The following is a 16,987-nucleotide window of genomic DNA, read 5'->3' as shown; positions in this document are numbered from 1 at the left end:
CATTGTTTCTTCTCGGGAACGTAGTATTGAGTCAGACTTTTAGCTGGGGTTTGGGCACTCTATCCACGTGTGGGCACTTTGCAGCTGTACCGCAACACCTGGCAGCCATATTCTTTCCCACGTGAAACATTTGAGAGCTAGAACCTGGCCGTAGCTTCTTTTTGGGCTCATATTTCTCTTTCACGCCTTCAAGTTGGGTTTATCCTTAGTTCTAATCATCTGGATATTATTGCAAATCTTCATCTGGTTACAAATTAGGCTTTATATTCAAAAATCTTCTTGAAGCAAAATTGCTTTGGTTGTATTTGGAATACATTTTCAGAATTGGTTCATGTTATTGTACTTCTGTTATTACTTATTGCAAAATCATCAAAAACATAAAATAATCAAACCCTTCTGCAACTTCCATGTAGCTCTGCAAGAAAATTTTAATAAATAGGGAAAACAAATTCAAAAATAATAAAATTATAGCAAATCGGCAGAAGTGATCCATCAGGGATCCACAATAATTAGCTTATGAGGATCACCACAATAGGCTAATCCCTCAAACTTTGATGCTAGCAAAAATGGAGACATTACAGCATGTGATACCATCACATGCAATTAACCTTGTTTTTACATTACATGTAATTTGTCAAATACAAGTTACAAATATATAGTGAAAATATTCTAACTCCTTGACAAGACACAACTACTATTACATCATACTTTATTGGTCTTTGTGCTGCTATAAGGATGCTTTATGATTGATGTGGTTAGGTTTGGTGGAAGCATCTTGATTTGGAACATGAGCTTGCATCGTTGGCCGTTTTGCAGTATAATGGTGGTTGTTTTTTGGAAAGCACATTTGTTTCTTTCCATCTCTGTCTTGAAAATGTTCTATGCCTGCAATTATTCCATATTTCATCCCTTTCTTTATATGTTGTTGTTCTTTAGTCACTGGAAATAGTCATAACATGGTCTTTCAAGCTTGAACTTTGCATATTTGGAGAAGCATGCATATAGGATATAAGTGGAAGGCCTTTGAGCAACAAAGGGTGAAGGATTTTAGGCTAAACCAACTCTTCAAATGAGGGAAAAACTCAAAAATGAGATTTTTTGAAGGCACTGCATATGAGTGGACAACAAGCTTAGAGGAAGGTAATGGGGTGCATATTCATGTATATAAAAATGGGAAGATTATTTACTCATAAGTGGGGTTTTCATGTCCCATTACAAGTTAAGAGATAGACACTTAAAGCTCACAAATGTGAATTTTACGTCCATTTTGAGCCTTGACAAGAGCATGGAAAGAGTATGTAATGCACTTGAAGGTGGGCTTTTTTCTTGCACTTGCATGCAAGACACATAACTTGCTTGTGATGTCCCAATTTAGTAGGTTGTAGGAATTTGGTTATGCTAGCTCATGATTGCAACCCTCATAATTTGACAATTGGATTTGAGGGTCTTTGATTGGGTGACTTACTATTTATAGTATGTTAGTCGGGCGAGTTACTTTTTTTGGTAGTGCATTTGTTGATGCTTTGGGTTAGGCCATAATTGCCTCTGGTTAAATCAAAGTAACGAGACTCGGACTCGGCTCAGACTCGGCAAGGGTAACTTGACTCGTGACCCAGCTCTAACTCGTGACCCGGCTCGGCAGTGACTCGGCGGTGACTTGGCAAAGTGAAAAAACTTTAAAATTTTGAGATTTTTTAGGATTTAAAGAACATTCCATGCACCCATTATTGAATAAAGCGTAAAGACACAATAACATCATTAAATAGAAGATAATTTGATCATAATGCACATACTTAAAACTTCAAAGTCAAACATCGATTACATAAGTACAATACTACAAAGGTAAATTGCTAAATACTATATTACTAGTAATTAAAGTTTAAAGTTTAACTTTAAAGTTTAAATAGTAGCTGAAGCCTAAAGGAAATATTATAAAAGTAAAAGTGTTAAACATAGAATCATATATAAAATGATAAATCCATGCAAACCATCAAAATGTATATGTATTATGTATTATGAAATCCAACACATCAAGATTCAATAGTCATCATCAAATTCAAATGTTCCAAATTCTGATCATATATTAAGTTAAACAAAAAGTTAAAACAAGACTATAAGTCTACAGCTATGGCTCCTAGTCGGAGTCCTCATCATCATCCTCATCCTCATCCTCATCGTCATCCTCATCGTCATCATCATCCTCATCCTCATCCTCAACCTCAAGCTCAGTATAATCTATAAAATGCCTCTTAGTAAGGCGGCTAAGGTAGGTCCTGAATGTCTCAGTAGCCATAGCATCAACCTGTGAGGTGCCTCTAGGATCAATTGTAGTCTCTGCCTCTGGCTTTGCCAATGTCTGTGAGGTGCCACTAGGAACAATTGGAGCTCTTTGGTTCTCTGCTGCCATAGCCACAGCCTCAGCCTGGCCCTCTCTATCTGCCTGATCAAGCCACCGTAGGTCCTCATCATCAAAGATAGGATCAGAAGCCTCAGTGATCCACTCAGACTCTGGATCAACCTCCTCTAGAGCAATTGGAGAGGTGTCACTATCCAAAATCTCCCTGATCCTAATGTGCAGGTTGTAGTGCACAAAGACTAGCCTATTCATTTTCTCCACAGACAACCTGTTACGCCTTTTCGAGTGGATGTGCTTGAATATGCTCCAGCTGCGCTCACATCCAGAAGCGCTACTTGGTTGGCTCAAAATGCGGATGGCAATTTGCTGAAGGTTTTTGGTTGAAGGCCCAAACATTTGCTACCATCTATCTGAATTTTGAAAAAAAGAAAACAAAAAAATATTAGTCTCATTTCAAAATTTGAACTTTAAGTTTAAAGCTAGAAATTTAGAAACTAGATTGTATAAGGCTTAAGCTGCAATTTTTACCTGGCTGCAATTTTATACGACCTTCTTTGCAAATTTGACTTGAAAAAATGGCCCCTGATGCATTATTATAGGCATCCATCTCAAGCAATATATCTGTGGGATTAGGGGACATCTTCAATATTACTGTGTATAGGCCACTAAGAACCTCCTCATCCGCCTTGAAATCATCACGGAAGCGGTATGCCGGATTGAGGTAATAGGCTACTGCATGGATGGGCTTATAAAGCTGATTTTGCCATCTCCTATCAATTATCTCCCAAATAGGGCCATGGTTTTCCTCAACTCCTACATATTTGGCCTTAATAGCCTCCTTGGCCCTATCTATGCCCTAATAAATGTAGCCCATAGAGGGCTTCTCGCCATCAGCAACTCGTAAGAGAGATACAAGGGGCTCAGTGATCTACAAAACAATTAAATAAAAAAATAATTTAGTGAATGATGAAACTTTGTAAAGTTGCACAATGAAAATAAAACAAAAATATGTATGAGATAAATTAATTTAGAAAATTTTAAGACTTAAGCTTTTAAAATTTAAAATTTAAATTACCTCCACAATCTTCGAACACGGCTCCCAAAAACCTTCATTATCATAAATGCATTTTGTTGCATCTATCCCTGTAGGGCTGGTGGCAAAGGAGGAGGAACTCCATTCTGGACCAACAAACATGCACCTCAACTCTAACCTTGAAGTCAACAAGGATTTTAGTGTGATAAAGTTAGAGGTAAATCTTGTGATACCAGGAGGAGCCAACTCTTTTCCCTTCATGTATTGCCTCATAGTGCTGAGGACCAAGGCATGATTGTAGATGAACTTGCAAAGATTTTTGGCCTTGGTAACACATGATTTCACCCATACAAGCTTGCCAATATCCTCTTAACATGAGGTCGATGCGATGGGCCGCACATGGAGTCCAAAAGATTTTTGGGTGTCTCTCCATCAAAAGTTTTCTTGCAGCAATTTTAAATTAATTAGTAAACCATGAAAATTTTTGATGTATTAAAAGACTTTTAATTTCCAAAATTTACTGAAAAACTAAAACAAATTTTTTAGGAGTAGAACTTAGAAAGTTAGAAATTCAAATTTTACCTGTAGCAACATAATTAGCTGCATTATTAGTCACCACTTGGACAACATTCTCTTCCCCCACCTCCCTTATGACCTTCTCAATAGTCTCACATAAGAATGTTGCATTTTTAACACGTGAGGAAGCATCTATGGACCTCAAAAACATGGTGGATCCTGAAAGTGAAAATTAAACAAAATAATTATCATTCAAGAATCAATAGTCAGTAAAACAAAAATTTTCGTTATTCAGTAATAGTAGACATTAAATTTTAGACTTCAAGAAGTAAAGCATGATGAGTTACCTCACTAGAAACAAGAAAATTTAGAAGGGTTCTATTCCTCCTATCTGTCCATCCATCCGTCATAATGGTACACCCCTTTTGGCTCCAAATCTTTTTATGGTCCTCCAACTCAAGTTTCATCTCCTCAACCATATCTAGTAAGAGGGGGCCACTCAACTCATCTTCAGTGGGGGCTTTAAACCCCGCACCACAGATGGAAACTGCATCAATCATCCCCTGCCAATAAGGAGTCCTGTTACATTTATAAAAACATTTTAATTAGCATATTTCAAATTTTCAACATCAAATTAAAAGTATAAAATTGAATATAAATTTTAAAACTTAAAACGTAAAACAATCAAATATCAATGAAGTTGAAGTACTTGGCTGCTATAAATGGAATGTTGCAGAAAAACCAAAACTTGCAAATTGCTCTTACTCTAGCTTCATATATCTCCCTATTCCAGCCCATGCTCTCAAGTGAGGGTTGTGCACCAGGAGTGGTACGCAGTACAAAAAAATTGTCCAACCTACTAGATCTTCTGACTCTAGGATGAAAGGCAAAGCCAATACCACTAGAAGGGGCAGCAACCGTAGCACCACTAGAAGTGCAAGGAATAGATGAAGAAGAAGAATGAGCAACAAAAGCACTACGACGATAGGGGGGACGAGAAGAACCTTCTCCAACACAGCCTACTGACTCAGAAACATTTGCAAATGAGCGTGGAAGGGAACTAGAATCAATCTGAGCTAACTCTTCTAATTGTTTTCTTTTTAATTCTTTTTCTTGTTCATATTTTTCCAAGGCTACATAACAAAAACGTTTAGCCTCAACAGTTGCAGCTCCACAAGGCTCAGTATCATGACCATGTATGCCAGCAATATGGTATTTTAATCTATTTATCCCCCCACTATTAATGAATTTGCAAAATAGGCATTTTGTTTGAGTTCTCTTTCTACCCGGAAAGTCTATGGTGAACTTCCAACACTCATCTTTTTTATTGCCTTTAGAGAGCTTGGGTTTTTTACCTCCAGAAGCCATTATGAGTAAGGAAAAATGTAAAGGTTTCTACAATAAGACATTTTAGACCAAATATTACCATTTTAGCATTGTATTTTATGAAGATCTAAAGTAACAAAAAAATCATAAACAAACAAAAAAAATTCATGCAAAAAACCCATAAGCATAGAGAAAAAAATCATCAAAATCTAAACAATCAACTCTTACCTCTTTCAAATGCTTTGGGAAGTGTTGAGAAGAGCTCCTATAAACTCCTTGATGATCTAAATGCAAGCTCCACTGTCACAAATGCAAGCTTTTCTCCTCTTTGTTTTAGCTGGTTGCAAAATAAGAAAACTCTATTTCTCTTCTACCTCTCTCTCTCTTTCTTCTTTTCACTATAGAGTGTTATAGGAGTCCTTTTAGGGTTATAAGAGTGAGAAAGATTAAAAAAAAACATTAAAAAAATTTGCAAAAAAATTATATTTTAATGGTTGAATTTTTGTCTGCTGCGGCTGGGTCAAGCTCAGCCGAGTCAGGCGAGTCACTCTGTGACTTGCGAGTTACGCGAATCAGGCCACGTGACTTGCCGCTCACGAGTCACAGGTCATTGTGACTCAGCGGGGTCAACGTGGCTCGTTGATTCGCGTGACTCGCCGCGAGTCACGTTAGTTTGGGTTAAATACTTGATAATTCTTGTTCTTGGAGTATAAAGAGAAGCAATTTACTAAGTTTTACTTAATCAATTAGTTATAAGCCTAAAGCATAGTAACAAGAATCGCGACGATTCATGCGATTTGGCGATTCAATTCAAGCCAAACAATTTTTTGTGAATCGGTGAATCAAATTAGTGATAAAGGGTTTATGAAATAAGTTACTAAATTTCAAGGGTTTTTTTAATTTGTTGATTTGTGGCCGATTCGATTCCGATTCATGGCTGATTTGTGATTTGATTTGGCCTTGCCGATTCTGATTCTCCCTACTTTGGCCTAAAGTCAAGTATTAAATACAAAAGTGCATGAAATTATTTAAATTTAAAGGGTTGAATATGTATCCAAATGCAAATTCACAAGTAAGTGAAAACTTTAAGTATGAAGTTTCTTAAGTGAAAAGTGTGAATTTGAAGCCTTAGCTATTAGGTGTGATAAAGAACTTTTTGAATTAAAATGTTATAAATACAACTCCTTGCAAAAGTTTGATTCATTCTTATGGCAATTGATATTTTTTTCTGAGTGGGGTTTTCAAGGGTTTGAGTGTTGCTTTTAAGAGAAAGGTGATTTCTTTTGGTGGATTGTGCTTTGAATTGGTCATTGTTGTCCTAATTGTGTCATAGACTGATTACTAAACTGCAGATTGATCAGGGGTTTAAAAGTATTATTTGTTCAAGGAATTAATTCAATATCACAGCTGTGCGTTTGGCATAAGAACAACTCTCAAGATGGGTTATAATTCTTCCATTAAGAGCTACATTTGATGCCTGTATGTATTCCGAATTGGGTGGCATTGGGATTTTCTATGGCAGCATGGAGTCTACTACTAGGTGTGCTCAATTACTAGGAACAGCGTTAGATTTCTCAAGGGCTGCTTTGTCTTTCTAGGCCTATTGACAAGTCACACAATTGTGCACATATTGCAGGACATCATCCTTGAGGCCCTTCTATGAGAACCTCTCTTTGATCTGTGTGTAAGCCTCGAAAATAGCCCCGATGCTTTGCAAGCGGTGCATCAAAGGGACTAAGAAGATCCTATTTTTATAATATATCACATCACCACAAACTGTGTACTTGTCATCCTATATCAACCCATTTGCGATCTCACAAGCAAAATTTTTTTTGGTATATTCAACCTATAGTTGAGATTTCCAATCTGTTATAATCTCACTTAGGGAACATATGGACACAATTGTAGGTCTCCTTGATAATGCATCAACAACAATGTTTTTCTTCCCCTTAGACATACTTGATGTCAAAATCATATGTCTATATTCTACTGACCCGTTCTTGCTAGTGTTCATTTAGTTCGTTCTATTCCACGAAGTATCTTAGGCTATTGTGGTCTATAATGTCCCCTTTTTAGCATTCATAGCATGATGTTGTCGTTAGCATATTTCCCCACGGTCTCATAGGCTAACCAAGACATTAAAGGGACTTAGAGGCCATTTGGCCTAGATAGTTTCAGTTGCAGGTCTTTCTGAGGGGTTTTGAGGCAACTTTGGGCATACTTACTATTTATAGTAAGTCATCTTGGATATGGTCGGACATCTAGTGGCAGCGGTATGTTGATGGTAATTGTTTAAAATCGACAAGAAGACTTGTTTATCATTGATAAGATTTGTTATGCATTGATAAAGTTATTTTATAAAGTTAAATTTAAATATTTAATTTTATTAATGCATAGACTATAGTTTGTGGAAAATATTTAAATTAAAAGAGTCCCCTTTATTTTATAACACATTGGAGACATAAGTTACATAAAGGGAGTTATCTTTTATCCCACATTGAGAAAACGAAAGATGGAGCTCTTGTGAGAACACTATAAAAGAAATGGAAGAGCTTCTATTTTAGCATGGTTGGCAATATCAAAGAAATTGGAGAATTTGCTGGAGATTATGTCTCAATAGTTTGGAGGACGAAATCCCTTCAAGCTGAAAATCTTGACGCCATTGAAAGATATGGTCTTGAGATTCAACATAGTAGCAATCTGAAAAAACGGGTACGAAAAAGCAGTCCGAGAAAGCGGAATCGAAAAAGCAGGCTAAAAAAGTGGATACGAAAAAGCAGTCCGAAAAAAATGGAACCGAAAAAGCAGGCCGAAAAAGCAGTCCGAAAAAGCAGAACCGAAAAAGCAGAACCGAAAAAGCAGGTCGAAAAAAGCAGATACGAAAAAGCAGGCTGAAAAAGCGGGTACGAAAAAGCAGGCCGAAAAAGCAGTTCGAAAAAAGCAAAGCAGAAGGGGCAGCATAGAAGGAAATTATTTCAGCCATCTACAACCAGGTTCTTTTGTTAGTATTGTTTTTAGGGTGTTATAAGCTTTCAGCTGTAAGTGTGCATTATACCAGCATAATCATTTTATAATCCATGTAAATGCCAAAGTCTTGGCCATATTTCATGAGCATTGTAATTTTCATTGCAATTAAGATGATAATAGTTGTTGGTGTCATTTAAGCAATTTAATATCATTATTTATCAGCTAGTTAGTTTGCATACCAACTGTTTGTAAAAATGCCAGTTGGCTGTAGGTGTTCATTTCTCATGCTCAGATCATATATATGCACTGAATATTGTCAAATTTAGTAGCACACTCATGTTAGGTCATTTGTGTAGTCCATTGTAGTCTTCTAGCACAAGATTTTCATTGATGCAAATTGTTAAAAGGTCAATTGAAGCTAGCTGAAATACTATATCAGTCATACGTCCCTTGCATGTGAATTGTTTGATGAAATTCTTTGAGCTTTCATCAGCATTTTTGAGGGCAGATTTGAGGAGGGTTATTATATTGGTATCAGAGCTTGCTTGCAAAGTGTTTGACGAAATGTCAAACAACTGAAGTATAAAGATTTTTGGTGTTTGAAGAAGTTATAACCTATTGGGGTTATTACAGTGGTATCAGAGCTTGCTTGCAAAGTGTTTGACGAAATGTCAAACAACTGAAGTATAAAGATTTTTGGTGTTTGAAGAAGTTATAACCGATTGGGGTTATTACATGGTCTGCCCTCACCACAAACTTACCACCCACCAAATATTGTTTGATTTTCACCAACACATGCATGATTGTGAGCATCGCCTTATCATACGTAGAGTCAAGTATCTCATTGTATCTCAATTTTCTACTCTCATAAGCTATAGGATGGTGATTCTAAATGAGAACCACTCCAAAACCCTCTCCTGAAGCATTACACTCCAACACAAAGGTTCGAGGGAAATCTGGAAGGGCCAAGTCTGGACAACTTGTTATGTCCATCAAGCATTGCCCATGCCTCCTTTGACCATCTAAATTCTCCCTTCTGAGTAAGATCTGTCGGGGGGGCTGCAAAGTGTTAATACCTCTTAACAAATATCCTATAATAAGTACATAAACCAAGGAATGCTCATAGCTCAGAGATGTTCCTGCAAGGTGGCCTGTCTCAAACCGCCTAAATCTTCTCCTCATGCACCTTAACCCCATCTTGTCCAATCACGTGTCCCAGATGCAATATTTCAATAACTCAAAACTCACATTTGGATAACTTGGTAAACAATGATTGGGTCTCCATATTCCTGAGCACGTCATGCAAATGTCTCAAGTGGTCCTCCCATGTCCTGCTGTAGATCAAGATGTCATAAGAAACCAAAACATATTTTCTAAACTACTTATGAATGATGTGGTTCATACATGACTAGAAGGTGGTAGGTGCATTAGTGAGGCCAGAAGGCATCACTAAAAACTCATAATGACCACAGTGACATCTGAAACCTATTTTGTATGTCCTCCTCTTGACTGGGATCGGGTGATATCTTGAGCAAAGATCAACCTTTGAGAAGAAGATTACCCCATGTAGCTCATCTAGCAGCTCCTCTATGTGTGGAATAGGATACCTACTTCTAATTGTTTTCTTGTTAAGTGCACAATAATCAATGTATATGTGCATACTGTCGTCCTTCTTCACTAACACCACAAACGAAGCAAAGGGGCTTAAGCTAGGTGTGGTGTGCTTCATATCCAATAACTCCTTGATGGTCTTCTCTATCTCTCTTTGAATTTCTCAGGATGACAACAGGGAGTTGTAATGGCAAGCTTAGAGACCTCTAGCTCAATCACATTCTCAAACCACTGACCAAGAGCTACCCCAAGAGAAATATCACCAAAAAAAAGGTTGTGCTTATCTAGAATTCTTGAACATCCACATGAAAAGACCAATCATCCTGTGATGCTGACTTGGATGAGATGAAACACTGTGCTGCCCAAGCCACATCATCATGTCTAAACAATGACTACATCCTGAAACTACCACCAGTCCCCCATCAAAGAGTGCCTTGAGCATAACCTTCCTGCCATTTTCCATGAACTCAAGTTGTATCTTCTTGAAATCTTGAACATATCTCTTTAGGGATTGCAACCATTGGATACCCAAAAGTGTATCGATCTCCCCAAGCCCCACTACATAAAAATTATCTAGCAAAGTATAGACACTCATCTAAATACTCAACTATATCTCCCAATCACCAAAGAGTGAATCAATCTACCATTGTCACATTGAACCCAAGGAAGTTTGCTACCTATAGCCCGTGTTTGGCAACTAGACCAGAACTACCAAAGAGAATCACAACACACTTAGCGTCTCAGGTACCATAACTACCACACAATGAAACTCATTAATATATGCCTCTACATGACCTCTCTGCTTTAGCAGTGCGGGATACCTATAATACAACTCCACATCCTTCCTATCAAACCTAGCATGAGTCTCTTGATGAAATATGCATAGGAGTGTACATGACCATGATTTTGAGTTAGTGAACAATGGTGCTACCAATCATAAGCAACACCCTCATGTAGTACTACAAACTATGTCACCTCTCTCCAACATAGGCTTAAGTAATAAATAAATATCCAACTTGTACACATGTGCTCCTACATTGATACTACCATTGCCATTGAAGGGGGGCAATGTGAGCTTGCTAGTAGTTCTCTTAAGGTCATTATACTATTTTTGACTAGGGCCCTTGTCTCCCTTGAACCTCATACTATCTCTACAGTGAGCACAATATTGCGGCAATGGAAATGCCTCTTTGAGCTCCAAGGGAAGAGCCCTCCACACATCTGTAACTGCTAGTACGACCTCTTGGAATCCAACTCCCTCCAACGGGTTTACCTGCACCAACTCCTCTTTAGGAAGAAAGCGAGGCTATAATGGCCCATTTGTTGTGTTACTGCATCATCTAGGAGACCCAAATGTACCCCATCCAATGATAGGGATATGCTCCCCCTATTGGTACTAGCAACTAAAATGAAACTTCTACCCGTACCATGTCTACCATGTTGGCCTCTATGATGATCCAATTTCATCTGATCCAGCATATCAAGTAATTTGTCCAAGGTATTGGCTATCTAGGGTTGTGTGTTTATCAGTGTCCTCATAAGCTCTTTGACAACGTCCTTCGACTAAGCCTGTATAGTACCATCTTGCTCATCGTCCATGTTTGTTGGCCTTCTTGAACCTGTCTCTATCTATTCCTGTGCACTACATGCAATTGTAGTGTCTAAATACTTTAGCTCTGCTTGATGCGTAGAAATAAATTCCCAACCCTATAGGCAGGCAAAACCTCTGCTCTGATACCACTAAAAGATCCTTGCTAGGTGATTGATGCCAATGCTAGTGTTTGTTCATAAAAAAATCTTTGACAATGTATGGTGATAATTTGTTTTTGTTTTATTTTGACATTAAGATTTTGTTTTTTTTGTATTTTTTTATAAAAAAATTTCAAGGTTGCATGGGGATGGGTGGGTACTTGGGTACTTAGGGTTTAGGTACAACTATTTTTCAAAATAGGGTATAGAGGTACTTGGGTACATCAAATTTTTAAATATAATTTAATATTTTAAGAAAATCTGAAAATATGAGTCATGATAATGCTTTTTCAAAAAAGGAACTGTTATAAATTTTGGATATGTAATGTATTGTTTTTAGTTTTAGATTTGCAATGTGTTTGTACCATGGTAATGGGGAGACTTGTCTCCCCCCTAAAAGACACATCTTGGAGACTTGTCGCATCTCCAGAGACCTCAAAAAAGGTTGGAGACTTCATGAATAAGTCTCCTGAAGTCTCCCAATCTCCTAATCCAAAAAGTGAAGTCTCCTCAAAGTCTCCTCAAAGTCTCCTGTTAAAAAAAAAATGTAAAATGTATTATTAAATTATTTATGTATTTTAGCCCTCATTTTAATGTTTTTAATGCAAAAATTAAGACCAATGACAATTTAAATGATTTTTTGGAGAGCATGATAGTTGAAGACCTTGAGATGGATGATCACAACCTTGTGGAGTAGATGATAGTACCATCAACATACTAGTACTAAATAGATTCTGGTTTTTGTTTCCTGTACTAAGTTTGTTCGTTTTTTTACATATCGACAATTTAGTACTTAGCATCAAACTATACTTTTTTGAATTTCAAATTTGAATATGTAATGATAATCTCAGCGATTATCAATTTGATATGATAACGATCATATGCAATATTCGGAAAACAGGTATGACTATGAGATATACTAATGTGATTATGTGAGTTTTGAAATATTTGACTTTATCTAAATGTGCCATTACTATTATTATTTTCCTTACTCTTTTAGTTTTATAGTATTAGTATTTTGTATTTAGAATTAACCTCTTTAAACTATAAAAAAAATTGTTGTCTCCAAGTATCCCCCATCTCCTAGTTTTGAAAAGTTGCCATACCGGTACCAGTACCGAAGACCTACAAGTCTCCTCATCTCTTGGTGACCTTGGTTTGTACTAATAATATATGCTAAATGTTTAGATGCAAAATAGAGAAGGCAGACTTTAAACATGAACAAGAAGAACATAAATCATATAACAATGATGAAATATCTCAAATAGATATTTACTCTACTGCTTCTATAATGTTTAATTATATAAATTATATTTTCTTGTAGATTTGTTTTGATCTTATAGAGCTAGACAGAAGTTGCAGAAGAATGTTGCTTCTTTTTGTATTATCAGAATATAAGTATTACACTGAATAAACAACAATAACTGATAAAATAGTAGTGATAGAAATCATATGCAATAATACATACTAATTTGGAAATGATTCTAAAACTGTACCAGCAGAGTCTGATTTATTTTAGAATAGTCCCAATAAGGATGTACTTCAAACAAGGTTGAAGCCAGCTAAAGATGGGAACCAGTTACAGCCAAACAAGTTCGAATGATAAAGCCCAAGCTGCTGCAATAAAACAACTCTAGTCTGCTGCAATTAAACACCTCAGAATTCCTCACGTGAGTTATTGCAAAAAAACGCCAGGCTGAACCAAAGTGGCCACCTTCCCTAAAATTCCATTGCTTGCAATACCAGAAATCAATCCTCTGCCTTGGTCAAACTATATGCATAAGAACCTTTGAATATAATCTTGTTGAGGGTTACGTCCCAACAAATCCACTTTCAGCACTAGGGTTTGCGTCCTAGGTGAGGAATGCTCTTCTAGAGCAATGGCATCCAAAATAGGTCGACAAAATGATAAAAGATACTCACCTTTAGGTTGCCTTTTTCTTATATCCCCTCTCCAAGGCAATTCGAACCCTAAAAGAACCCTAAAGTGGAATTCATTTGAACTTTATAATATAACATTATTTTCCCCAATAAAGTTGTCCAAATAGAAAGAAATAATTACTTTATTAATGACAAATAGCTCCAAGAATCAAATAGGTCCCAATAAGTGATAATCAATTAGCAGAGACTAAGCTCTTTCCAACGAGCTATCACACATAGGAAAATTGATCCAGATGGAGCCATAAAACTCCTTATTGCTCCAAAATGGCTAAAAACTTAGCTTTATTTAAATTATTAAAATGCTTAGGAGAATATTTAAATATATTAAAATATTTCCCAAGTAGCCAAGGAACAACCCAGACACCTCCAAAACATGAAACTGAGTTTGTCACTTGCCTGTGACTGATGCTAGACAACCTGGGCCAACTAGCAGTCTCACTCTCAAATCTATGGATACTCCTAAAAAATAGGGAACACACCCAAATCTCTTGAAGTTGATACCAAGGGGTGATCTCATAGAACCTCAACTTTGGAAAACATCACAACCTCCTAAATGGTAGGAATCTCCTACAATCAAGGAACTGCTCTCAACTGATCTACTACTGCCTGTAATACCAAATCAAGACGTTGAAAACCCCGACTGAGTCCTTGATTACCACTGCCAGCCTACGAGACTGCATAATAGGCTAACTTATGTCACTGCTAGATAGAGCTAAAGAGGGGACATGACAATCCTCTCCTCTCGGAGATGCTTGCCCAAAAGCAACTGCATAGCTGGATGCTGTAAAATAGTCTCGCACTCCCAAGTGGCATCCTTTATAGGGAGACCTCTCGAATGAATCAAATACTCTTGAATCACCCTGCTTCTTAGCTGGCGTTCCCTCTCTTTCAAGATCTCCTTAGGAACCAATGTCTGCTTACCTTCCTCATCCAAGGGAGGTAGATCTGGAGATGGTATAATATGTTGTCCCAGTGCCATTTTTAGACATGACACGTGGAACACATCATGAATCCTACTGCCAGATGGTAACTCAATCTCATACGCAACCTCTCCAACATGCCTGATAATCCTGTATTGTCCATAAAAACGAGGTTTGAACTTCTCAGCTCCACCCCTTTTAAGGGTGCTTTACCGGTCAAGCTACAATCGTAGGTACACCATATCTGCCACCTCAAATATCCTCTCAATCTTGTGTCGATCAGCGTAGACCTTCTGCTAATTCTGTGCCTATTGATGATTCTCTCTGAGAAATCTCATGATGTCCTGGTTCTCCTGTACCCAATCCTGTGCCAGAGGAACCCTATTATCACTAATCGCCAGATCAACAAAAGATAGAGCATCATAACCATAGAGGGCTCTAAATGGAGTCATAGCAATCAACATATGATACGTAGTATTATAACAATACTCCCCCAAGTGCAACCAACACACCCATGTCCTCTGCTACGCTACTCTGATATAAACATCAAGATCTTTAAAGTGTAGCATCTCACCATGAATCCACTGGAGGAATGTATTATCCATGTCGATTCTTGGATTCCAAACCAATTTCAAAAAAATTGCAACATATTCATATTGCACCTTTCTGAATAGATATGCAAACCCATATTGCCAATGCCTCTTCATGAGGTCCCTACTAACAATCTTTGAACCTGATGCAATCCGGGGAAATTGACAAAATAATATGCTCAACCACAGCATGCAACGCTCCGTATCTCTCAAACATACAAACAGCTGTTCCATTCTGACAAAAATGCCCAAACACTCCAAACGATGAAGCAATATATGGAAGTCTGTGTAAAGTGATGTATCTCGCAAATCAATACCTGGGTCCCATAACAAAACATATGTTGTACTGTGTGTGATGTAGAAGAACTTCATATTATCACCATCACTATCAAGTAACCCTTTGTGTATGCAGGACATCATATCTATGGGTGAGTAATATCTTGCATGCTCAAAAACTATCAACAATGGCCACCCTATTTCACTGCCATAACTCTAATCAACAACACAAGTGATATCAAACATGCTATCAAACCAATTCCAATCAACAACAAACACTCCCCACTCCATCGCTAACTTATAGGGGCACCTCCCAACACTCCCATACTATTGAAAACCTAATGTAGACAGTGAAAAGCTCAGATGAGTCATAAGATCCCCACTAGGATAGTCACTATTCCTCAATGGATTGAAGAGTATAAAGTCACCAATCAGAAAGCTTATTTCTGCCCCGTCAAGGAAACCGTGAGGCCACCTCTTAACAGAAGTATATGTGTCATCCATGCCCATAAGGACAACTCTTTGAGTGGCCGGCCCCCCAAGTGTTCACAATCATACTCCAAGATTGAGCTCCTCATATCATTGGTGTCATCAAGATCAAGAGCCTCCTTATCATCCAATTCAAAGAGTGCGTTATCTAAAATCAAATCAGCACTCATCTCGGAAAAGGGGTCATCAACAATGACTAAATGTATGTCATCAACTTCTTCAAGACTATAGGCAACAAACTTATGAGAATGGGAAGTAAAATTGCTATCCTTTGTATATCCTTAGTATTAATGGAACTACTGGTATCATTGGATAATGTATCATCAAGTGATTCCTTTTCCTCATTCATCTCATGAATATGTTGTCTATTTGAACAAGCTGTTGCAAGAGGCAGGTCTTATGATTGAGCTGAAGTAATATGTAGTAGACTCAGCTCCACACAATGTTTTTGTAGGTAAAGCATAGATTAAATTCAACTCCCTACTCAGTTCTTCAATCTGATTTTTTGCCATGAGGAGAGCTACTTGAGAATTTCTCAAAGTTTTGAAATATGCTGATCAATCTCCTCTTCTTTCCCCCTCAAAGAAATAGAGTAAATAATACCAAGGTCAAGAAGTTGATCTCTATCTGAAAGGAGGTTTAAGTAATCATTCTTCATTACCTCCATGGCTGTCTTAAGCACATGCAAATCAGAGATTGATGAAGCCTCTTCTTTACATTTATGTCTTCCCTCAAGTTGGACCTTCCAAATGTAGCTCTTTACTAATTTGTGGGAACTGTCAAAATGTGACAAGGCTGCAATGAGCTTTTCTTCACCAACCTTTAGTTGGCTCTCCAAAACAAGCTTATGGACATGTGTAAATCCATAAGCAAAGGATGTGGACTGCCATTGAAGAGCAGGGCTCTCTTCAATATCCTCTTTTGATACCCCCTCAAGATCTTCATCTGGTAATTCCTCTTGCTGGTTATTGCTGGTCCTTGTTTCCCTTGTTAACTTATCTTCTCTCCCAATACTTTCTTTTCTATCCTTTGATTCTTCTTTCCTTCCTTGCTGCTGCTATGAACTTTTGGATACCAAATCATCCTCGGCATCTTGTATACCCATAAATTGTGTGAATGGAAGCATGTCTTGTATCTCCTTAGGAAGAGAACGATACTGATGGTAGCTGTCCATTATTGCATCATTAAAAGCCTTAGCAAGAGGCATCTTACT

At 37.5% G+C, this 16,987-nt stretch overlaps 2 protein-coding genes across 4 annotated transcripts in view; both read right to left on the bottom strand.

Moving 5' to 3' along the window:
* Positions 1-16,987, bottom strand: part of LOC149564329 (malonyl-CoA decarboxylase family protein) — a 292,928-nt gene that overhangs the window by 35,433 nt on the left and 240,508 nt on the right. Inside the window, exons 14-15 of one of the 3 annotated variants that reach the window (XR_016364190.1) lie at positions 4,253-4,484; positions 3,972-4,124 (exon numbers count right to left, since the gene is read on the bottom strand). The exons of the other annotated variants lie outside the window; for them this stretch is intronic. The gene's annotated coding sequence lies outside the window, so the exon portion shown is untranslated. The remainder of the gene's footprint in view (positions 1-3,971; positions 4,125-4,252; positions 4,485-16,987) is intronic. 3 annotated transcript variants of the gene reach the window in all.
* LOC149564330 (uncharacterized) lies at positions 1,974-3,884 on the bottom strand. The gene is made up of 3 exons (XM_089824137.1): positions 3,432-3,884; positions 2,885-3,284; positions 1,974-2,766 (listed from the first exon to the last, which is right to left on the bottom strand). Exon 3 carries the CDS (start codon positions 2,750-2,752, stop codon positions 2,135-2,137), a length of 618 nt encoding a protein of 205 aa, XP_089680263.1. The 5' UTR covers positions 2,753-2,766; positions 2,885-3,284; positions 3,432-3,884; the 3' UTR covers positions 1,974-2,134.

This window comes from Cupressus sempervirens, chromosome 4 (genome assembly GCF_028749045.1).
Source record: "Cupressus sempervirens isolate cs-2001-9-10 chromosome 4, ASM2874904v1, whole genome shotgun sequence".
NCBI classification, from domain to species: Eukaryota; Viridiplantae; Streptophyta; class Pinopsida; order Cupressales; family Cupressaceae; genus Cupressus; species Cupressus sempervirens.
The sequence above is the reverse complement of the archived record's forward strand: the minus strand, read 5'-3'. Positions and strand labels throughout refer to the sequence as shown.

Coding starts and splice junctions, on each gene's coding strand:
- LOC149564330 (XM_089824137.1), bottom strand. CDS start 2,752: ATGTTTGGGCCTTCAACCAAAAACCTTCAGCAAATTGCCATCCGCATT.